The 23,365-nt window shown below is 43.7% G+C and overlaps 1 protein-coding gene across 3 annotated transcripts in view; it reads left to right on the plus strand.

Annotated features, from left to right (window-relative positions):
* Nucleotides 1-1,733: 1,733 nt before the first annotated feature.
* EIF2AK4 (eukaryotic translation initiation factor 2 alpha kinase 4) overlaps nucleotides 1,734-23,365 on the plus strand; it is an 81,686-nt gene continuing 60,054 nt past the window's right edge. For all 3 annotated transcript variants that reach the window (XR_010793215.1, XM_066608419.1, XM_066608420.1), the window contains exons 1-11: nucleotides 1,734-2,043; nucleotides 8,611-8,714; nucleotides 10,254-10,356; nucleotides 11,140-11,313; nucleotides 11,855-11,935; nucleotides 13,252-13,400; nucleotides 14,211-14,323; nucleotides 14,420-14,577; nucleotides 16,284-16,819; nucleotides 16,924-17,033; nucleotides 20,780-20,937. Coding sequence is in view for 2 of the 3 variants with exons in the window: in XM_066608419.1 (XP_066464516.1) it covers nucleotides 1,843-2,043; nucleotides 8,611-8,714; nucleotides 10,254-10,356; nucleotides 11,140-11,313; nucleotides 11,855-11,935; nucleotides 13,252-13,400; nucleotides 14,211-14,323; nucleotides 14,420-14,577; nucleotides 16,284-16,819; nucleotides 16,924-17,033; nucleotides 20,780-20,937 (1,887 nt within the window). In the remaining variant the exon portion in view is untranslated. The remainder of the gene's footprint in view (nucleotides 2,044-8,610; nucleotides 8,715-10,253; nucleotides 10,357-11,139; nucleotides 11,314-11,854; nucleotides 11,936-13,251; nucleotides 13,401-14,210; nucleotides 14,324-14,419; nucleotides 14,578-16,283; nucleotides 16,820-16,923; nucleotides 17,034-20,779; nucleotides 20,938-23,365) is intronic.

The following is a 23,365-nucleotide window of genomic DNA, read 5'->3' on the forward strand; positions in this document are numbered from 1 at the left end:
GCTGCCATTTCTGTGTAGCAAACTGTAAGTGAGGCCAGCCTCTGAAAGGACTTTAGGTTGTGCACACTGATAGAAACCGATGATAACTTGCCTGCTGGTCTTGGGGTATTATCTGGCATTTGGTGAGGAGATTGAGCTGTAAACAATTTTTGGGTTGTTGCTCAAGCTCCTCAGGGTTACAAGGATATTGGAGGAGCATATCCCTGTTGCTGGATTGAGATACCCTACATAGAGGAAGTTGAAGCGGGAAGGCGCGCTCACCGCTAAGGAAAACTATGTTCCATAAATTTATATTTTTATTAGAATGCCCTAGTAGTAATCACATACTATTACACCGAAGCTTCTGCTACATTATAGTCAATAGCATTTAGTGTCTAAATAAGTGATAGTGACTATCCAGTTGTTTAATCGCTGTTATTGGATCATTTACTTTTATCGCTGTTTTCTCAAATAAATATATTATACTTTGGTTACTCTGTCTGCTGCATCCTATCCTGAGCCTTGTGCCGCCAAACCCCGACCCATGAGACAGAGCAATAACATTCTGTTCTACTGGCTACGGTAACACAGTACCAAACTTTTTGCTTTTTAAAGAGTACCTGTGCTTTCACTTCGGAGGGCCCCCGCTCTGTCCGCCATTTTCGGCTCCTTCAGACAACTGAAGATGGTTCCATATATAAGTGCTATATGGGGCTCTCTTCAGCTGCAGGAAGGAGCTGAAAATGGAGTGAATGGCTCTGAAGTTAAAATACAGGTACTCTTAAGGCCTTATTCACACGAGCGTTTTATCGCAGCTATTTCGCCATGATAAAACGTCGTGCAAAAATCACGACTATCTGAGGCATTGGATTTCAACGCATTTGTTCAGATGGGTAATGTAAAGTAAGCGCATGCGCTGCCGATTCTACACGCGCCTGGAAAAGATAGGTCTTCTGGCTGCGATCAGCCGATTAGGTCAGTTGAAGGATTTCTCCCTGGCCGATGGATTTCAGGGCTGTGGCATATATACGCCGAACGGCAAGCAAACGCGAGATTTAGCCACGACTTGGTTGCAGCCTTCTCTTGTACATGCGCTTTTTGGCCGCGATGCAGCTGGCCAGAAAACACGACGCCTGAGTTAATGAAGCCTCAAGAAGCCATGGCATGGTATGATAATCCACAGTAGTGCACCCCCAGATGTATCCTCGAAGTGCCAAATAACACAAAGCAACGTGAAAATAGGACAGATTTTAATACAATTAAAAAAACTGTATATAAAAGCCTTTTACGATTATCGTTAAAAAAAAGTGAATGTGAGTAACAATCGTTTAGTCTAATTGCAGCCATTGACAAATGATAAATCATTCAATGTTTGTTTATTTTGTGCGGACATATTAATCATCGTTGGCTCGTTCAGCTGCTTATACAGCAAGTGTGAGTGACTTCTCGTCTGAACGCACCAACGATGTATCTGCTGTATAAACAGGCTGCACGAGCGAACTCTGACATCGTTCACTCCTTCAACAATATATCATTTGGTGTAGACGGCCCCTTGGCTAGTAACTGACTCCTCTACAATATCTCTTCACAGTTATCACACAGTGAACATCACTATCTAACTGAACATGACACAACTGTCCTGGTCCCTCAGCAGTACCTCCACCTATTCCCATTTCAAATATGGCGGCCGCAGCCTCGCTCCTCTTCTGCGAGCCCACGTCATACATTACACCATACACTGCCCGTAACAAACATGGCGGAAATGAATCGGTGAACGTGTGGGCCGTGCCCTCTGCAGGCTGTAGTGGGTTGGTCGCTGCTGAGCAGTCGGTGGGATGAGGAACACGATGTGTCCTGTGTAGTATGGCATGTAGTCGTGGCGATGCGGGACTTTCTGCTGACCTGGCCACCTCGGGTAGCCTGCCCGGCACTCGGGATCAGCGGCGCCCCCTGCAGGCAGACCTGATGGAAACCCATTCTTCTCGGCAGGAGAACGAGCTGCAGGTCCTGGAGGCCATCTATGGGGAGGACTTCACTGATCTGCGACAATCTGCTGCGTGGAAGGTAGAAACTGAGAAGTGTGACACGTGGTGGGAAACGTCAGCACCTGCTGCAGGACTTTAGGAGCGGTTGTCCATAGCAACCAATCGGCGAGCAGCTTGTTTGTTCTTGAGCAGGTTACAAAGTGAAAGAAGTCACGTGATTGGTTGCTATGAGCAACTGTTTCTCATGTGCACTAGTGGAATAGTAAAATGTCACACAAGCTTTGTATTCCCTTCTGTAAAATGCCCATGTGAATAGCTGAATAGGCTGTAACAGGTCTGTCCTCTGCTGTCTATGGAATTCACAGACTGAAAATACACGTCTGAATGGGCCCTAAGCCATGCAGTAAATGTACATTAGGGCTCATTCACATGGCCGTATTTGCGCTATGTAATAATGCAACTCCAAACGCCAACTCTCCGCGCGGATACACTTCCCGCCTGGTGCTGCTACACAGTAAACCGCAATAGAAACAACGCCGGCACTTCCAGAATCAAAGTAGCATTTTATTAAAATTTCATGACTAAAACTGCTCGCAAAATTGCGCTCTTAATAAGCAGTGCTGTATCCCCATGGATTTGCATTAAGGTATTCAGACGAGCGTATTTTTAACGCGGCTTTCAGTTAAAACATGGCTATTTCAAGCAGTGTGTCTGGTTTGCTGCGCGAATGAATATGCCCCACAGGTGGCAAAAGTACAATACGCACGCAAAAAAGCATTCGTATCACAAAAGCGCAGCGCTGAGGCGAGCACAAATGCACATGCGCTCGTGTGAAGTCGGCCTTGGCCTGCATACACACACGTGTTGTGTCCGGCCAGTTGGGTCATGCCTGAGGCGGACAGAACTGCTGATGGTTTTGTGCATCGATCCAGAGTCAATAGCTGCTGTTGTTTTGCTGCCTGCTGCAGAATAGTCTCTGTGCTGTCCGATGTCGCACCCAAGATTCTCGGACGCTACTTGCACTCACCTCTGCGAATAACGCTCATGGCCAGTCACGCAGGCGTTTTCTTACAGCGTTTTCACGCCCGCTAAAAACGCTGCCTCCATTTATTTCAATGGGGCTCCTCAGACAAGCATTTTAGCGAAGCTTTTCTAATGCGCGCTTGGTCCCGCTTTTATGACAGCGCTAAACGCCCCAGCTACACCACCAGGGAAAGAAAAGAAAAGCAATAATCACCTAGCAGGCGCCGTCCGGGTCGCATATTAACATCAACACTTCTGCCCTAATCACCAATCAGGTTGCTGGAATTGTGAATTAGAACCAATCAGATTGCTGGAATTGCTGAGTAGGGCAGAAGTGTTGATGATGTTAACCCCTTAATGACGCTGCCTCTTTTTTTTCCATTTTCATCCCCCCCCCTCCTTCCTTAAAAAAATCATAACTCCTTTATTTATCCATCGGCGTCGCTGTATGAGGGCTTGTTTTTTGCGGGACGAGTTGTAGTTTTTAATGGTACTGTTTAATGTTCCATATAATGTACTAACAAACTTTTAAAAAAATTCTAAGTGCAGTAAAATGAAAAAAAAACGACATTCTGCCATCTTTCAGTGCGTCTTGTTTCTGCGGCGCCCAAACTGAAACAAAAGCGACATAACTATATTCTATGGGTCAGTACAATTACTGCGATACCAAACTTGTATAGTTTTTTATTTTTTTTTATTTTTTACTGTACTACTCTTTTTTTTTTTTTCCAAAGACATTTAATTATTTTCTGCCGTCATCTTGTGCGCGCAATAACTTTTTAATTTTTCCGTCGACGTAGTTGAGCGAGGGCTTATTTTTTGCGGGATGTCCTGTAGTTTCCGTTAGTACTAATTTGGAATACATACGACTTTTTGCTCGCTTTTTATTGCATTTTTTCTGGGAGACAGGGTGACTGAAAAAGTTCATTTCTGGCATTCTTTATTTATTTTTTTTTCGGACGAGGTTCACCGTCCGGGGTAAATAATGTGCTACTTTGATAGAGCGGACTTTTACGGACGCGGCGATACCAGATATGTATTTTTATTTTATTATTTAGATTTTTTAAATTATTGATATGGCAAAAGGGAGGTGATTTAAACTTTTATTACTTTTTTTTTACAACTAAAAAAACTTTACTGATCCTTTTTTTTTTTTTACTTTACATTCAAGTCCCCCTGGGGGATTACAATATGCGATGCTTTGATCGCTCCTGCAGTATGACGTAATGCTACAGCATTACGTCATACTGCAATTTCACAGGCAGCCTATCAAGCCACCCCACGGGGATAGCTTGATAGGCAGTCTCTCAGAAGGCCCCCGGCTGCCATGACACCTGCAGGGCTTCCCCGATCTTTGACCTGGCCTGACGGGTCACTCAGTGTATCAAACTAACATTTTAAGGGTCAAAGTGTGGTGCAAGAAAAAACTCAGGAACCGTTAGCTGTAGGAACCTAAAACTTTGGGAAATTTCTAGTGATACCGTGGGTGTGCAATACACAAATTTTTGAACAAAATCTGACATCTGAAGGTGGGGAGCGTTGGACCGTTTGACATGGAATGACTGTAGGCCTTTTTTTATTAAATGTGGCAGACAGGAAATAGAGATATCACATTGTAATGTCTGTCATGGGTGCTGCACCTCCAGCCTCAAAGTAACAGAATTTCTAATGCAGCTTCCATTTTCTTTTTAGTTTTGTAGAATTATAGGAGTCACTTTGTCACTGTAATTCTCGTATATGTGTGTCTTTTTTTTTTTTTTTAAAGGGTTTTCTAGGATTTAGAGGGGTTGTACCAGAATTACAAATAATTCATTCAGATTCAGGATAGAGGATAACTTGTGGATCAGTGGGGGGTCCCTAGCTGTTCTCTCCAATGGGGGCCCTGTGATGCCCTTGGTCCTCACTGCGAGGGTACTGCACTCCCTGCAGTGAGGAAGAGACTGAATAAAGTGCTCATCACGTGAGACACTCACCGATCAGCATGTTTTTCCCTATCTTGTGGATGGTCAATGGCTTGAGATTCTGCTGCAACCCCTTTAAATATTGAAGACTTATCCTGAGGATAAGTTGTCTATATCAGATTGGTGGTGGTCCAACTCCTGGCACCAGTCAGCTGTGGCGCTCTGATAAGCGCTGCAGTCGTCCTCCGCGTGTGACGTCACGTTCATCAGTCACACACCCTTTCTACAATGTAGTCCCATTCATAGGGTAGAGATGCAATGCCAGGCCAGCTGCTATACAATAAATGGTGCTGTGCATGGCATGCAGTGGAGCCGCCGCAGTAGCATTCACTCAAGCACAATGACCCCTTCAAAGACTTGAGCAGCCACAGTGCCAGGAGTCAGACCCCGGTAACCTGATATGGGTGACTTATCCTAAGGATAGCTAATCAATATTAAACTCTTTGAAAACCCCCTTTAAGGCTGGGTTAACACTGGGCAGATTCCGGCCAAAAATCTCACGGTTTGACCGCAGTGAAAAACCGTGAGATTTCCGCCCGGAATCCGCTGCTTCAAAACCCGTGGCACCTAGCCGCAGGTTTTGAAGCGGCTTGGCCGCATGCTCTTCCGCTGCGGCCGGTGCTCCCATAGGGAAGAGTGCGGCCGCAGTGGAAGAAAAAAAAATGAACATGCTGCAGCTGTGAATCCACCCCAAGGATCCAGGTGAGATATGCTCTTTGTAGAAGGCAGTGCAGGATGTGACGCCTTATAGTGGTAGGGCCACAGTGCTAACCACTGAGCCATTTTGATTAAAGAGGCAGAATCGCCACCACCACCCTGGTCTGAACAGCATAACGGAAAAGAATAAACTAGTGTGAAAAGGCCCATTATTTGGTACAATGTATCAGTTTGGAGACCAAGCTAGTTAGCTCACAGAGCATTGTCTACACTGGATACAATTGTATCCATTTCTCAGCTGAGAGCAGGACTTGCGGCCTTTGAATGGAAACAAGTATTCTCATTCACTGCCAACAAACCAAGGCTCCGTTCACATGTGCTTCGCAGGGTTTTTCGCAGACTTCATTAGATTTTTCAGTAAGAATAGAGAATGCAAGCAGCACTGTTTTTCTCAAAGCAATGGAAGCCACAATAGAGTCTAATGGACTCCGTTGTAAGTTAATGGAGGCTGCCGGGCATCAGTGGTATGCGTCATACACCACTTGGCTGCGGTTACTGTTATTAGTGGAAACCATAACACGGATGTAAGCAGAACCTATTATCTTGAATACTATGGTGACCTGAAACACAAAATGTGCTAGAAAGTTACAAAACTCTATAAACTGATAAAGATCTATTAATATAAACCAAAATCCCCTTTAAAGCTTATCCACATTTTTCAGCATAAGCTACCATGAGTGTACATGAGGCATATCAGAATTTCTGACTGTCAATGGAAGCTGTCCGACCAACCCACAGCCCTTCCATAAATTGACATTGTGGAAAGGTCACAGATTCCACATCAATGCTAGGCGATAAGGTGGGAAAAGCAGGGGTTTAAGAAAAAAATCTGTACTGTGAATGTCCGACGGCCAGACCATCCGCAGTACAGAAGACCGCCTGCACAGGAAAAGAAATGCCAGGTACGCAGGGGTCACCGGCCGAGTACAGGGTCAGATTCCGGTGTGGGGGATCTTGCATCCGGAATCCGACCCAGTCATGTGTAGCCAGCCTATATCTAGATAGTAGATAGTAGTTGGTGGGAGGAGCCTGATGTGTTCTATATGCTTCACAGAGTAAATGCAGATTCTGCTTCCTAAGGCCTCTCTAACACAAACATATGGTCACTGCGTATATGCCCGCAGTTTTTGCATGTGAAATACGCAATACCAATCTCCAATACACCTTAAATATGCCTGTCACACACAGTGTGAGAAATGTGTGCTCAAAAAAAAAAAAATGGCGGCATGCACTATTGTGGTGCTTATTACGCGTGCATACATGCCAAGATAGTGTGTGAGGGTTATTGGCATGCAGCAAGTACGCGTGTCATTGCGTACTTGCTGCATGCTCGTGCTTGAGAGATGCGCTTGAGGCAACTTACTCCCCTCAGAAAGAGGCCTATCTCTCTGTAACACACATGCACAGACATAATAGCATCAAGAAAGAGATGTACTGAGCAGTGTAGATGTGATACCAGTAGCTATGAGAAAGAAAACAATCACTAATTACTACAACCGTATCTGTGAGGCTCCCTGTTCTTCCAGCAGCTTATCACTCCCCATCCTCTGCCCATAGACTTCTGTGGGCAGCATGAGTCATTTCCCTCTTTCACTCCCTGTTTTCCATCTTCTTATTGCTGTTAGTAGAGACAGATTACATGACAACAGGCAGTGGACAGCACATCAAAGGGAGATCCCTAGTGGTGAGCACTTGAGATGGATTTTTCTCTGCAGAAACTTTAATTTTATGTAAATATGGTTAATTGCCTGTTGGGGCACATAAATTGTTCCTCTTTGTAAGGTTAAAAGCTAGCTTGCAAACATGGGGCTACAGACAGGTGCACCACCTTTAAGATTATTTTTTGACAAATTAGCATTTTTATCCAAGATGGATTGGACTTTGGCATCTCTTTACAGCGCGTAGTGAAATCTTTCTTTGCTACATGGGAGAGTTTCATTCAGATCAGGGACAAACTCGAGAACTGTTTCTATTTAGCGGCCTGGTTTTCAGAACAAATATTAGTGGGAGATTCGCCTCTTTGACGATGCTCTTCTGAGACACCTTGGGGAGATTCGCATCAATATCTAGAGGCGTGGAAGCAGGTCTGACTTTGTTTTTATTTCTGTTCTAGTTGTTTTTGCTTGCTTTTATTTGTGTTTTTGCTATGGTCTTGTTAGTTGGAACGGCAATCTATAATTAGATCCATTGGTGAACTAATCTATCTATAGCCTTTCAACTGACTAGGTCGTCAGCATTATCTTGGATTATAACTACAATGGGTTCAGCGAACCACTAAAGAAAACAATGGACTACAGTGTTACAGAGCGCAACTAAACTCGACAGAAAAATGTGGGTGAACACTGCCACTACTTTGTTATATGCTATAAAAGGTTAATAAATACATATTAAAAGAAATGCATAGTGAATTGCACGTTTGCTAGTTATCACATTGGTTATCAAAAAAGCACATGTAATTGGAAATGTCATTGAGCATTCCTGTGTGGGTGAATTATTTTACCAATGTCCTAATTTAGTTGAAGCGTTGCTTTCACAGTAATGTCTTCTGAATTATAACACTAAGGATTTATTTTACGGTCAAAGTAGCTAAGCGAAAGGGACTTTCATAGCAGATTAATTACAAGGCGAGTACTGTAGTAAATTATCGGTAATTATGAACTTATCCTAATTTTATGGACTCTATACTCTCTGAATGACACACCTTGACAGATTTTATGTGTAAAGGTTGCTCAAAGGGTACGTTCTTGTGTGGCGTACATGCTGCTGAATTTCTCCGCAGACTATCTGCAGCATTTATAGTATGAGCCATATGTTAACAAATCTCATCCACGTGGTGCAGAAAAAGGGCACGGAATTGAGATACTGTGCGGATTTGAAATTGTATATAAGCATTAGTGATCTGATCTTGGGTATGTTCTTACTATTGTTGTTTTCGTTTTTTGTAGATCAAGCAGCCGCCTGAAGTTAACCTCTCGTTACGCCCTCAAGGCAATGAGTTTCATGTCCAATTGGACCTTTGGGTGAAATGTCCGCAGACGTACCCTGATGTGTAAGTATTTCTACACCAGTTTTCTAGTACGCTTCAAAATCTAAATGCACAAGTTAGGCCTCCCTCACACAGGCATTGCTGCAGCGCTTTGTCACGTTTTACTTTACTTACATTGATGAGGAACATTAAATTCCCAAAAATAGAACATGCACAGCTCGAAAATCGTGGCGCTGAAAAGCACTGCAATCGAGCAGCTGTCTGAGCAATCTCATTGAAAATAATGGGAGCGTTGTACCATGATTAGCAGGGTGCTGAAAGCGTCGTGCTAATCACGGTAAATCGTCCCTGTGTGTGGGGGGGCCTTACTTGTAGACAGTGATAGCTTGCCCTAGTAATAATAGATTATTCACTGGGGTTTCAGCATGGGAAAACCCCATTTAAGGCCAAGGATACAGGTTTTGGATCTGCCTGCCATTTCAAATACTGCACCAAATTCAGCTTTTTTTATGCAGATTTCGATGCAGAAATGCAGCAGATTTGTCACTTTGTATTCCAAAAATTGATATGTTGCAGATTTTAAATCCGCACCATGTGTCAGTTTTTCTGCAATGTGTGGATGAGATTTCTGGAAATCTATTCCAAACGGCTTGTACTATAAAATGCTTTGGAATTTTCTCATGAAAATCTACTGTAGAAAATTTTCAGCATTTACAGTACGTGTAGTCATACCCTAAACAGCATAACCCCTTACTGACGGGGCTTATTTTGGACCTAAGGACACAACGACTTTTTTTGGACTTTCATCTCCAGTTTTCAAAAGCCGTGGCTTTTTTATTTTTCTGTCGACACGACCGTATGAGGACTTGTTTTTTGCATGTGAGCTGTAGCCTTTAATGGTACCATTTTTGGGGTATATATAATAAAAGTTTTATAATGCACTATTTTTTTGGAGGGCGTGGATAAGAAACATCTCAATTTTTTTTTTTTTTTTTGCTGCAAAACTATACAAATTATATATCAAAACGTACAAAACAAAATGAGGAACCCCTTCCCATATTTAGCATAAATATACTGATTTACAAAAATACAACTATAAATTAAAAAGAAAAATCTTTTTTTTCCCTAGCTTTTTACCCCCAATAAAACAAAAACAAAAACAGGGAAAAAAATAAGTGAAGAAAGATATAAAAAATAGCGCTATGCGTCACGGGCAAAAAAAACACTGCAAAAATAATTTTGGTAGCTAAAGAAAAAAAAATTGTAAAACCACCACATGGGTAAAATCCATAAATATTGTCTGGTCCTTTATGACCAAAACAGCCTGATCCTTAAGGGGTAAAAGGAGTGCTCTGAAAAATGACTTATAACATCTGTAGGGTATGCCATAAATGTCTGACAGGTGTGGTTTCCATCTATGGGTTTCCTACCTAGTCGACATTTATGGAAGTTCTAAAAACAGCTGGGCCGTACCCTGAAAGCCAGAATAAGGATCGTTCCACAACTGATTTGTTGTCAAGGTCTCATAACTATCACATGGTCTGGCAGAAAATAATTGACTTGATATTAAATTATGGCTAAAAACCTGTTTTCATATTACAGGCCACCCGAATTAAAGCTGAAAAATGTGAAGGGTTTGTCAAATGAAAATGTGAATTCCTTAACGTGCAGTTTAGAGGAAATTGCCAAAACACTTTGTGGAGAGGTAAGAAACTGTTCTAAATGTCCTTACCTTCTTGCACTGTCTGCACAGATCAGGAAGTAGGACAACCTGCTGAATTATTTAGGAATACTGGGACAGATTTAGTAATACTGTCTAATAGAAAGTGCAGACTTAGGCCGCCTGCACACGAGCGGGTCGATCCGGCAGCGAGAATTCTCGCCGCGGGACCCGACCCGAGAGCCTGCAGGGACGAGCGCGTGCTCTCCCGCGCCTGGCGGCCCCAGCTCTTTCATGTGTCGGATGCGGCGCAGCCGGCGCATGCGCAGACCGGAGCTGGCGGCCGGGTGAGTGCGTGCCCTGCACAAAAATAGGACATGTCGCGGTTTGTTTGCCGCGCGAGATTTCGCGCGGCCAAACCGCGGCCGTCTGCATAGGAGTGCGTATTGTAATGCACTCCTATGCAAACTTTCAGTGGCGGAAATCCCGCGGCAGGATTTTCGCCTGTGTGCAGGCGGCCTTAGGCTGACAAACTTATAGAAAACAACTCATCAGATTTGTCACAGTTGACCGTGCAGGATGACAAATGTGACGCATTTTTGTATAACTTTTTATTCTATCTATTAGTTGGCTTAGTTTACCCCAGGTCTTGCACCATATTTTTGGCAGTGACCGTACGCACAAAGCCACATCCATTTTCTAGGCTTGACAAAATTATTGTGTAAAAGTGTCTAAAATACCAAATAAATGTGTAATTATTCTTTTACTGTTCAACTGAACCTATATTGTGGCCACTCACAGTTAACCCTTTCTTTGTCTTCTGTCTAGGTGATGATTTATCAGCTTGCGGGCCATGTGGAATCTTTCCTAACAGAACATAACCACCCGCCTCCCAGATCATTTCATGAAGAGATGTTAAAGAACCTAAAGATACAGCAGGAGAAAATCGCTTTGGAAGAAGAAAAAAGAATTGAAGAGCAAAAGAAGAAAGAGGAGCAGACTGTAAGCCAGTGAAAGTGAATGTCATGTCTAAAAGTGCATTTAGATACAAAGATGATTGCTCAAAAGATGGCTTTTGAGCGATCATTTTTGCATAAACTACTACTGGGTACTAATGACTATTAGTACCAATTGGTAGCACGTGAACCCTTAGGAGCTGTAATCAGGGAACAGACCACCCACTGTTCTCTGAGTAAATTCCCTTTGTTCTGCCAATGTGCTGACAGCTGAGACAATGTAATCAGCTGTTCTCAGCATTCCCCGGGCAGAGCACAGCGTGTGGTCCGTCTTATCAGTTGTTCTGCTGAACAATGGATTTCAGGCCTTAAGGGGTGATGTGTTATAGACAACCTTTTTTAAAATGGCTTACTACAGTTTTGCTCCTTCATTGAGTACTCATTATGGATGTTAGCTGTCAAATGCTACATTATTATCAAAGCTATTGATGCTTTGGTAGATCACATCCAAGATCCATTGTTTCCTTTTGTCTGTCCTAACTAGTCGTGCTATAATCTGTTTTTCTTTCTTTCTTTTTTTTTGACAGAGGCGTGAAATTCTTGATGAAATCAGGAGGAGGGAAGAAGAGAAAAAGGAGGAGAAAAAAAGGAAAGAGATTGAAAAGCAGGTAAGCTTTTGAACATGATGTAAAATTGAAAGAACTTGACAGCATACTTAGGGCCTCCTTACACATTAGGGAAAGCCAGCTGATTCTGCCAAATATGGTATGTGTATGGGAACCCCCCAGCTTTCCCTGACAGCTTACGTAGAACAAAAGGATCGGGCACATTGAATTTCAACATCTGATCCTTTTGTTTCTTCTTGAGACAAGCTTCCATCAGAGCTATTTGGCATTGGTTTTCTCTAGGGGGAACAAAAGGATCTGGTCGCGTCTTTTTTTTCCCCATTGTTCCTGAAGAAACTAAACCAAGCATTCATGTGTATGGAAATACCTTGTGAAAGAGCTGTTGGTCAAGCAAGGTTTCGGACAGCAGTTATTGAAGGTGTGTGAGCACCATTAGTGCAGTAAAAATGGGGAATCTGCATTGAAGTCAAGTTCTGATGTCTTCCTTGCAGTTCATGAAAAAGGTAGCAGCCAGCAGCCCTCACTTTGTAGGCAATATATATTGCTGACTCAGGTGTTGAATTTGTCAACAGGTTACAGGGGGCAAATACACTGATTTGTTTTCTCCACATCCTCCTCCTCTAACTGGCGATACCTCTTGCTTACCTTGGGAATCGCAGATAATGCTACTCCCATATACTTCTATACCTAATTTAAGGCCCATTTAAATACAACGATAATCGCTCAAAAGATGTCGCTCGAGCGACTTGAGCGATCATCGTTGTGTCATTTACAGCACAAGATGATCGTTCAAGATAAGCGATCACCTTGCGCTGCCAGCTAAGGATGCAGAAGACAAGCTGGGACACCCCGCTTGTCTTCTGCATCCAGCTGTTCCCCGCTCCGGGCGCCCGGCTGTTATACAGCCAAGCGCTCCAAGCTGGAGAATGCAGAAGACACGCAAAGTTCCCCGCTTGTCTTCCGCATCCAGATGTTTTCTGCACGGAGCACCTGGCTGTTATACAGCTAAGCGCTCCGTGCTGGGTATTGAGAACAGAGCTGGACCGCTCTGTTCTTCATACCCAGCCTGTTATCGGGGAGCCGGATACAGCTGAAACAATAGTATCAGCTGTATCCCGCTGTGAATCCCTGATAAGGCTCATTGTCGTCTTTTAGCATGCTGAAAGACAACGATGAGCGACGGGAGAACAAAGACTGCCTGATGTCAGTGCAGTTACACACAACAATTATCCCTGAAAAGACGGCTTTTGAGAGAATTTTGAGCAATAATCATTGTGTCTAAATGGGCCTTTACACTTTATCAATATTATGAATTAGAAGGATCCTTAATTTAATTAAATTACTTTTGTTTGTTGTAGGAACGGCTTGAAAGTGCCAATCTAACTTGCCAGGAAAGTTCGGCCAAGACTGTTAATAATGCAGGTCCTAAGACACTAACAACTAACGGATGTCTTGCTGATCATGGAGGAAATAACAGGACTCGCACTACGTCAATTGGCCGATCCAAGTACTATGTTTTTTCCTTATTCTGCCAAGCTAAATTAACCTTTTTATCCACACACACTACAGTTTTTGGTACAATTTGTATAGCGCATATTAAAACTATTCACTTTTATGGGAGTCACGAAAATGCTTAGTTTCCACTATATGGAGTTTGTATGTTCTCCCTGTGTTTGCGTGGATTTCCTCCAGGTGCTCCAGCTTTCTCCCACATTCCAAAAATATACTAATCGGTTAATATAGTGTGACCCACCTCCATGACGACAGGGCCCAGTGTGAGTGATGAGTCTGTGTACAGCACTGTAGAATATGTATGTACTATATACTGTAAATGAGTAAAATACATATGCCATAGTGGAATCCCATGGTGGCCAGTGGGTCAGAGCAGTCAGGTCAGAGGGTCGGAGCAGTGGAACGGACGAAGGCCCTGAAATAGAAGTACCTGTTTTATGTAAACTTTGGAGCTGTTATGCTACTACTCACCTTTCCAGCTAGGGGGTTCTACCTGAGCATGGCAGGTTCCTCTATTGGGCCGCACGATGTAAGTCGACTCGTTGCTCACTGCTTCCTGTTGGCTATGCCTCTACTGAGACACTATACAATAGATTTAGGTTTTGGTAACTTCAGTAATAGTACATTTAATTGAAGCTGTGATGTCCTCCATATACAGTACATGATCTTAGTCATTCCTGCTACCCAGAGTTGTCTACATGTTGCTACTTGATTACTGTATACATATAGCCGAATTAAGTAATGTAAGGTACAAGACAGGCTGTCATTATGTTGTGTTTTTTCCTTTTTGTTTTTTTTAATGAAGACGAGACCGACAGTATTCTGTGTGCAGTGATGAAAGTGCATCAAATTACGAAGTGCTGACATTTGATATCGGTTGTAGCGGTCCGTTAGTCGTACACAGGGGGAAGTGCCTAGGTGAGTTACAGTGGACCAATGCAAACTGTGTTTTCTGAACCTATGATTGATGCAATCAGTAGTGTTACTTATACTGTACTAATGTGTTACATACAGGAAAGGATGAGCAGCTGGGCAAATCCATTTATAATGGCTTAGAAATGGTATCTGGACAGTTTGTGGTGGTTTATGAATGGGTTCTACAGTGGCAAAAGAAGATGGGCAAGTTTCTTACCAACCAGGAAAGCGAAAAGGTTGACAAATGTAAAAAACAGGTAATCGGGATCTTTACTGCTCTACAGAGGCTTCACAGCTCTCTGGCTTCTTCTTTGTTTGATAGCCAAAGCCAGACGTAGATCCAGAAGTAGAAGTCCTTCCGTTATGTTTACCATAATTCTTCAATCAATGTCTCGATTTGGATCCAGAAACTGCATGAAAATTTCCACTTTTTGGCATTTTGGCACAGTGACTTTTTCTGGCAAAAAAGCTGCTGCAAGTCAATAGAAATATGAAACGCTCTAAAAACATTTTTTTTTTTTTTTTGGAGTTTCCTCATAGGCATCTCTGTATGAAAAAAATAGTAGTACAAAAAAAGCAGGCATCATTCAAATAACAGTTTGCAATTTCTCTACTTTTTTGCACTCAAAAATGCCAGAAAAAAGACCATCTGTGGGTATATGTCAATTATTGGCGAGGTTTCTGCACCCTCATGCAGATCTGTGGCAAAATTCCAAGGCTCAGCTTCAGAGTTCTTCTGTGGATTAAACTGTCAGATGCACAGTAGAAACATCTGATGTGGAACTGATCATTTAAGGGCCATTCGTTTACAGTTTGTTGGTTGCTCACTATGAACCAGCGTGGAAATCCTCACTGTATCGCTGATGTCTCGCTGAGTTTAAATGCTCCCCTCTCAGCGGTTCACATTGAATGTGAAGTGCTGAGCGAGAAGCCAGCGGTCATCTGTCTAAACGCTCTGCAAGAGTGCCAATAACCTACGGGTGAGGATAGCGCTTGTGCAGTTGTTTAGCCGACTGTTGTCCCGTCTAAGGGCTCATTCAGACGAGCATGTTTATGTGCGTACATACCTCCTCACATAACCGTGTGTCTATTAGAACCATTGGTTTCCTATGGTGTGTTCACCTGTCTGTATTTTACAGGCGTGCAAACGCGCGCACCTGCCAAACATAAGACATGCGTGCACCATAGGTCCATGGTGCGTGTCAATATTCTCCTCGGGGAGTCCCGTTGTCACTGAACACTGCGACAGCACTGTCACAGTGTTCAGTGACAAAGGGACTCTCCGTGGGGAGTAAAGTACCCCCTTTGAAAGCTGTGGCAGAGGATCGCGAAGCCCTCCCATTGTTTTCAATGGGGATGCCGCTGCTAGCGGCCCTGTTGAAAGCAATAGGATGCTGGCACCCCCGCAGAGATTTTCGGGGAAGGGCTTTAAATATAAGCTCCTCCCTGAAAAATCATTCCTAGTTGTAGTAAAAATTAAAGAAAATGTATATACTTCTCCTCCGCTGCCGGGACTCAGGCACATTTAGCTGCTTGGGTCCCGTCACTGTAAATCTCCTGAGGAAGAACCCTGAGAGGTTGGAAAGCTCGCTATAACATCATGTATTTTTGTTGGCCATTAAAAGGTATCCTATCTACAAGATTACTTGGTTTCTCTTGCTGGGAACAATGGCACTTTGACATCTTCAAAGAGACACTCTTAGGAACTTGTCACTGTGTCTCTTCAAAACTTTGAATTTGCAGTGATAGTTGACAGTGCAGTCCAATTGCTAGGCCATCCATACAAAAGCCAGATCTGCATTCATAAGTGGCATATAGCTGCTTCCCCAAATTATCCGTCCTGTCTGACGCTGCGGCTTTCAGCGATGACAAATTTTTCCGAGAGATAGCACTAATACTAGTTCCTGACAGTCACTTAATGTCTGTAGATTTTCAAATTAATCCTGTTTTGTTTCACTAATAGGTTCAAGGTACAGAGACAGAGTTTAATTCCCTGACCAAACTGAGTCATCCAAATATTGTACATTATCTCGCCATGCGAGTTAAAGAGAATGAGGATTCCATTTCTGTCGGAATCGTAGCGGAGCACGTGAATGGTTCTAAGCTTTCCAGCTTCCTTGATCAGGAAGTTCCAGTTCCTATGGATCAGCTCAGACGCTATGCAACTCAGCTTCTATATGCTCTGGACTATCTGCATAGTAATTCCGTGGTGCACAAAGCGCTATGTGCTTCTAGTGTACTGGTGACCAGTGATGGGAGAGTCAAGCTAACGGACTACGGGCTTTCTAAGCGGCTTGCAGATATCTGCAAGGAGGATGTTTTTGAGCAAACCAAAGTCCGTTTCAGTGAAGATGCTTTACCAAGCAAAACTGGCAAGAAGGGAGATATATGGAAGCTTGGACTCTTGCTGCTGTCACTGAGTCAGCGGAAGGTAACCAAAGAATATCCCGTCAAGGTACCTAGTGACCTGCCTGCCGATTTTCAGGATTTTTTGAAAAAGTAAGTGGGGTTTAAATTGATGAACTCCCAGCCCTTCAAAATTATACTTCCCTAAGGTCCTCTGAATCTTGATGGAATCTCAATTTCTTTTTTACTCACATCAGCTGTGTTTGCTTGGAAGACAAGGAGCGCTGGAGTACTCAGCAGTTACTGGGGCATGGCTTCATCAATCCTCCTCCACAAAAATGCCCCATGAGTGAAGAAAGTCCAGAAGGTGAGGACATCGGGAACTTATGGTTTAAAAGGATTTGTTTTATAATCTTGCATAACTGTTTTAACCCCTTAACAACTTATAACACATATGTTCGGAGGTGGTATGAAGCTATGTTTCTGATGGTAATGCAGTGATCACAGTTAGCTCTGATTGTGGCTGTTTAACTACTTAAGGGCTTATTCAGACGAACGTATATCTGCCGGGTATTCACGCCGCCGATTCACGGCGTCCCTCTCTGCAGGGGAAGGAGGCTGGAAGAGCTGGGAGCAGTGCTCTGAGCTCCCGCCCCCTCTCTGCCTCCTCTCCGCCCCTCGGCAGTATTTGCAATGAGAGGAGGCGGGGCAGGGCACCTCTAAGTTCCAGGACTTGGCTCTGCCCCATCCAGCCCCCTCCCATTGCAGATAGTGCCAAGGGGCGGGAGCTCAGTGCACTGCTTCTGGCTCTTCCAGCCTCCCTCCCTGCAGAGAGGGACGCCGTATATCGGCTGGCGTGAATACCTGGCTGATATACGGTTGTCTGAATAAGCCCTAAAGGGAATCTGTCAGCTTGTACTTGCTCTCCAAACTGCAAGCTTCATGTTATGGAGCAGGAGGAGCAGATTGTATATAGTTTTATGGGGAAAGATTCAGTAGAACATGTATTTTATTCATTTATATCTCTGCACATTTTTGAACAGTCTAATGGGCGGAGCCATCAGTGATTGACCACTACTTCTGTATAGTCATACACAGATTGTTGTCAATCACTGATGGCTCCACCCACTGGACTGTTCAGCTCAGAATGAGCAGAGATATAAATGAATAAAACACAAGTTATATTCAAGTTGAATCTTTCCCCATGAGACTATATACAATCTGCTCTGCTCCTCCCGCTCTATAACATCATGCCTGCAGTTTGGACAGCTTATTTGAGCTGACCTATTTCCTTTCAATACTGCAGTTATTGCTGACTGCAACATCTAAGCAGCTAACTGGAGGGAGGGCTCCCTCTGGCTCCCCCTCGCTTACCCTGCAACGCAATAACAGGTGCCCATAGGTTGGCTTGACAACCCAGGGCTCGTACCCTAACCTTTAATTGACTGCTAGTAAATATGCAATAAGTAGCAATACTGAAGTATTGCAGTGTATTGTACAGGTGATCAAACAATCGTGTCCCCTGTGCCTACAAAAAATAAACAGAAAAATAAAGTTTAATAAAGACTAAATAAAAATATTAACTTAAAAAAAACAAAACCTTTTTCCCAGTTTTCAGGTGAAAAAAAATGATAAAAAATTAACATAATTAGTATCACTGAGCCCAAAAATTTTGGACTTAATCATCACGTACGGTAAACGGCATGGAAGAAAAAATACGCAATGTCAAGAGAGGAAGTTATGATTTCTTGAAATTAGGGAGAAAAAAAATACATAAGGGGGGGGAAAGTAGCTGGTTGTAATGAAAGGAAAGAAAAAAATTGAATATAAATTCTACAGCATGATTGTGTAGCTGTGCTTTAGATAAACTCTCTTGATTAGACTGGATGCACTTTGTAATTTTTTCCTTTCTCAAAATAGTTAAAGGGGTTGTCTCGCGGCAGCAAGTGGGGTTATACACTTCTGTATGGCCATATTAATGCACTTTGTAATGTACATCGTGCATTAAATATGAGCCATACAGAAGTTATTCACTTACCTGCTCCGTTGCTGGCGTCCCCGTCTCCATGGCTCCATCTAATTTCAGCGTCTAATCGCCCGATTAGACGCGCTTGCGCAGAAGGATCTTCTCCCTTCTGGTCGGTCCGGGCACGAGCGGCGTTCTGGCCCCGCCCCCTTCTACACGTCATCGCGTAGCTCCGCCCCGTCACGTGTGCCGATTCCAGCCAATCAGGAGGCTGGAATCGGCAATGGAACGCAAGGAAGGAGAAGAAAATCCACGGTGCACCGTGGGAGAAGACCAGCGGCGCCATCTTTAAAAGAAGAAGCTGCAGAACGCTGATGCAGGTAAGCGCAATGCTATTTTTAAAAACTAACCAATGCTTTCTTTTTAACAGAGCAGAATGTGGGGGTAAAGTGAAAAAAAAAATTTCAATTTCGCCGCGGGACAACCCCTTTAAACTACCCTAATTTTGGGTCAAGAAATGTGAATATGACATTAGACTTTTTGTTTTTAAGATACTAATCTCAAATCTAAATACTAAAAATACGCTTTGAAGTTCTTTCTTTTCTCAAAATAACTAAACTACCCTAATTTTGGGTCGAGGAAAATTAATGTGACATTAGATTTTGTTTAGTAGGCCTAAGGGTGCCTTCACACGAGCGTGTTTATGTGCGTACAGTTGTGCGCACAAAAACACGCTCCTATTAGAAACATTGGTTCCCTATGGTGTGTTAACATGTTCGTGTTTATAGGCGTGCAAACGCACGTACCTGCAAAACATAGGACATGTGTGCACCATAGTTCCGTGGTGCGCTTCAATATTCACCAGCGGGGAGTCCCCTTGTCAGTGAACACTGTGACAATACTGTCACAGTGTTCAGTGACAAGGGGACTCCCCGCGGGTAGTAAAGAATTCCCTGTCACAGCTGTGGCAGAGGATTTCTTCGTCTCCGCGGGAGGTAAAGAAACCCCCGCCACAGCTGTCACAGCTGTGGCAGAGGATTTCTTCATCCCTGCAGGGAGTAAAGAATCCCTTGCCACAACTGTCACGGCTCTGACAGATGACCGCGATGTTCTCCCATTGCTTTCAATGGGACCAGCACTTCTGCAGTCCCATTGAAAGAAGTGGGCTGCTGGCAAGCACTGCAGGGATTTTCGGGAAAGGACTTTAAAAATAAGCCCTTCCCTGAAAACCATCCCTAGAATGTGTTAAAAATTTTAAAATCTCATAGTCTCCTCTCTTCAGCTGCCGGGACTCGTGTGCGTCTAGCCTGTCTTCTCCCTGCAATGCTCTGAAACTCTTTCAGCAGGTGGGGATTGAAAATGTATCTGATTGGCTGAGCGCTCAGCCAATTACAGGCAGCTCTCAGCCATTCATTAAATGATAGCTGAGTCCTGCCTGTGATTGGTCACAACACTCAGCCAATCACAGGCAGCACCTGGCCATTCATAGAATTCAATGAATTCCATTCACATGGCAGTGGCAGAGAGGCGAGTGTGTATATGTGTAATATATGTATCATTTTTTTTTACACCAACAGGGATGATTTTCAGGGAAGGGCTTATATTTGAAGCTCTTCCCTGAAAAATCACTGCAGGGGTTTGCCAGCAGCCCTTTGCTTGCAATGGGGCCGTCGGCAGAAGCCGCGGCCCCATTGAAAGCAATGGGCACCTACCTGCATTCATGCGTGTTTGTGTGCGCACCTATGTACGGCACACGCTCGTGTGAAGCCACCCTAACTCTGGTTTTATACATACACTAACTTCGAATCACGTAAACGCATTCTCTTTGCTAGTCACCTGTACTCCTTTTTTTGGGATTTATGATTGGAGTAATTCGACATTTCTGAGCAGAAAATGTCACTTCATCACACGTAACCAAACTTTTCAGAAGATTTTTTACAATTATTTGGCATCCTGGATTCTAACCTGAAACTTCGAGAAAAAGAAACAAGTTTGAGAACACTTAATTGCTTTTTAAAATTGTAATATATACTTATCAATTCTAAGATTTAAGCATTAAGGTATCTGATTTATATTGTAGTAATTCAACTATTCTACTATATACACTGTAGTTCTGGGATAATGAACATGTTGCTTTTTCCCCCTAGATTACACAGGTGTCGATTGCACAGAGACTGTGATCCCCAGCACTTCCATAGCAAATGCTGCATTCCATATAGAATCCCAGAGGCAGCTCTCTCGCTACTTCAGTGAGTTTGAAGAATTACAGATGCTCGGAAGAGGAGCATTCGGAGCAGTTATTAAGGTAATACGTCTGTTTTAATTTGTGTCGAAGTGAAAATTCATTTTTAAACCTCTCTTTGGTCTGTAGGCTGGCAAGATATGAAAATATTCCAATTCATATATGTTAGGTTCTTGACTATTCCTTCGATCACCAATAAAATCTGCATTTTATCATCCTTTCAGATGGGACTATTGTTGGGCTTAAAGGGGTTGTCTCGCGAAATCAAGTGGGGTTATACACTTCTGTATGGCCATATTAATGCACTTTGTAATATACATCGTGCATTAAATATGAGCCATACAGAAGTTATTCACTTACCTGCTCCGTTGCTAGCGTCCTCGTCTCCATGGTTCCGTCTAAATTCGCTGGCAGCTTGCTTTTTTAGACGCGCTTGCGCAGTCCGGTCTTCTCCTTTCAGCACGAGCCGCTTCAGTGTGCTCGCCGCTACAGCTCTTCTGCGCATGCGCAGACGAGCTGTCACTGCTCGGGAGCGCGCTGGAGCGGCCATTCTGTACCATCCTCTGTTAGAGGAAAGTGCAGAGCCGCCCAGCTGTCCCGAGAAGCCGCCCATTGTCCCGCCGTCCTGCCGCCCAGGTAAGTGATGGGCCGTGGGGGCTGCAGCTGTGCTGGGGCCGGGGGGGGTCTGTCGCTGTGCCGGGGGGGGTCTGTCGCTGTGCCGGGGGGGGGGGTCTGTCGCTGTGCCGGGGGGGGGGTCTGTCGCTGTGCCGGGGGGGGGGTCTGTCGCTGTGCCGGGGGGGGGGTCCTGTCGCTGTGCCGGGGGGGGGGCTGTCGCTGTGCCCGGGGGGTTTGGGGCTGCGCCGGTTACCTGCTGCCCGGCGGTGGGTGACTGTGTGCCGTGGTCGGCCGCGTTCAATCCAGGGGTCCGGTCGGCGGCTGCGGGGCGTCTGGTTGTCAGGGAGACACAGCTGGTAGCGTCTCGGGAGCGCGCACGTCGGGCTACAGCAAGCGATGGGAAAAGAGCTGGCGGCCATCTTGGGAAAATTTTTATAAGTTGCTGAAACGCTGGAACGGTAAGTACAAACCAGCTAGAAAAGTCATTTACAGGGGGGCTTAGTAATGTATGCTTAATTAGGGGGACTGGGCAAAAAATAAAATTCACTGCTTCCTCGAGACAACCCCTTTAAGCGCCCAGCAGTCGTCCCAGCAATGATTACTCCTTTGCTTTCACACTGGACTGATAATTGCTCAGTGAATGAAGGTGGAGCGGGCTGGAGATCTCTCGCGGCCGCCTGCCTCTATTAACAGTAAACAGACAGTCGTTCATAGATGAATGAACGTCTGTTTACTTAAGCCAATCATCATTTGATTTTTCTGCCTGCATAGACTGAACGATGAATGATAAGTGAACAAATTATCTTTTTATCTGCTCATGCAGAGTTGTCCCGTGTAAATGAGGCATTAGTAAACTAGAGCAATTTGTATAGAAATCCGGGTGAGTATTAAGGCCCTTATACACTGAACATTTGTCATTCAGATTATCGCTGAATCATGAAAAACTGCATCATTCAGTGTAAATGTTGCCAGCGATTAGATGACAATAATAAAAGATAATTCGTTCACTTATCATTCGTCATATAGCATTTAGACAGGCAGATCATCGCTAGCATTTGCTCACTTGTTGCTAACTCCTCGCTCTGTGCTTCACATTCTTTGCGGAGCGGGGAGCGTTTAGAAGCAGCAAGAAGTCACTATTATTGCATTTTTTTGGGGGGTTAAATCAATTTTATTAAGTTTTCAAATAAACATTCACGGTGCGGTACATCAATAATAAATACTCAGTTCTGTCTGCTTTTTTTTTTGAAGATGAGCCATTGCATTAAAATGACATTCAAAACTAACATATAGATAATCCTCCGCTATCTATAATTTTTTTTTTTTGTACTAATTTTGCGTGATGATAGTCACATGTAAATGGCGCTTAAGGTAGTCTAGGAAATGAAGAAAATAGCCGCTGTCTGCAGCCTGGGTGGAACCCATCCTAGAATCTAACTAGAACAGGTTAATGAGATATGAGGTGCAGGGGTGGAGCCGCAGATGGGGGAAGAGTTTAACACCACATTTGTTCCTGTCAGGTTGATGGGAATGAACGGTGTTGTTATGCTCCACCCCCATCCATGGGTCCTGGTATCATCTATACTTGGAGAGATCATTTAACCCCTTAGTGACCAAGCTTTTGTTTTTTTTTCAATTTCAGTTTTTTTTCCTCCCTCCTTTTGAAAAATCGGAACTCCTTTATTTATCCATAGATGAAGCTTTACGAGGACTTGTCTTTTGCGCTTCGAGTTGTGTTTTTTAATGGTACTATTTAATGTACCATACGATGTACTGATAAACGTAAAAAAAATTGTAAGTGGCAAAAATTAAAAAAAATTAAATTCCACCATCTTTCGGTGTGTCTTCTTTCTACAGTGCACAAACCGCAACAAAA

Source organism: Eleutherodactylus coqui, chromosome 6, assembly GCF_035609145.1.
Source record: "Eleutherodactylus coqui strain aEleCoq1 chromosome 6, aEleCoq1.hap1, whole genome shotgun sequence".
Classification (NCBI taxonomy): Eukaryota; Metazoa; Chordata; class Amphibia; order Anura; family Eleutherodactylidae; genus Eleutherodactylus; species Eleutherodactylus coqui.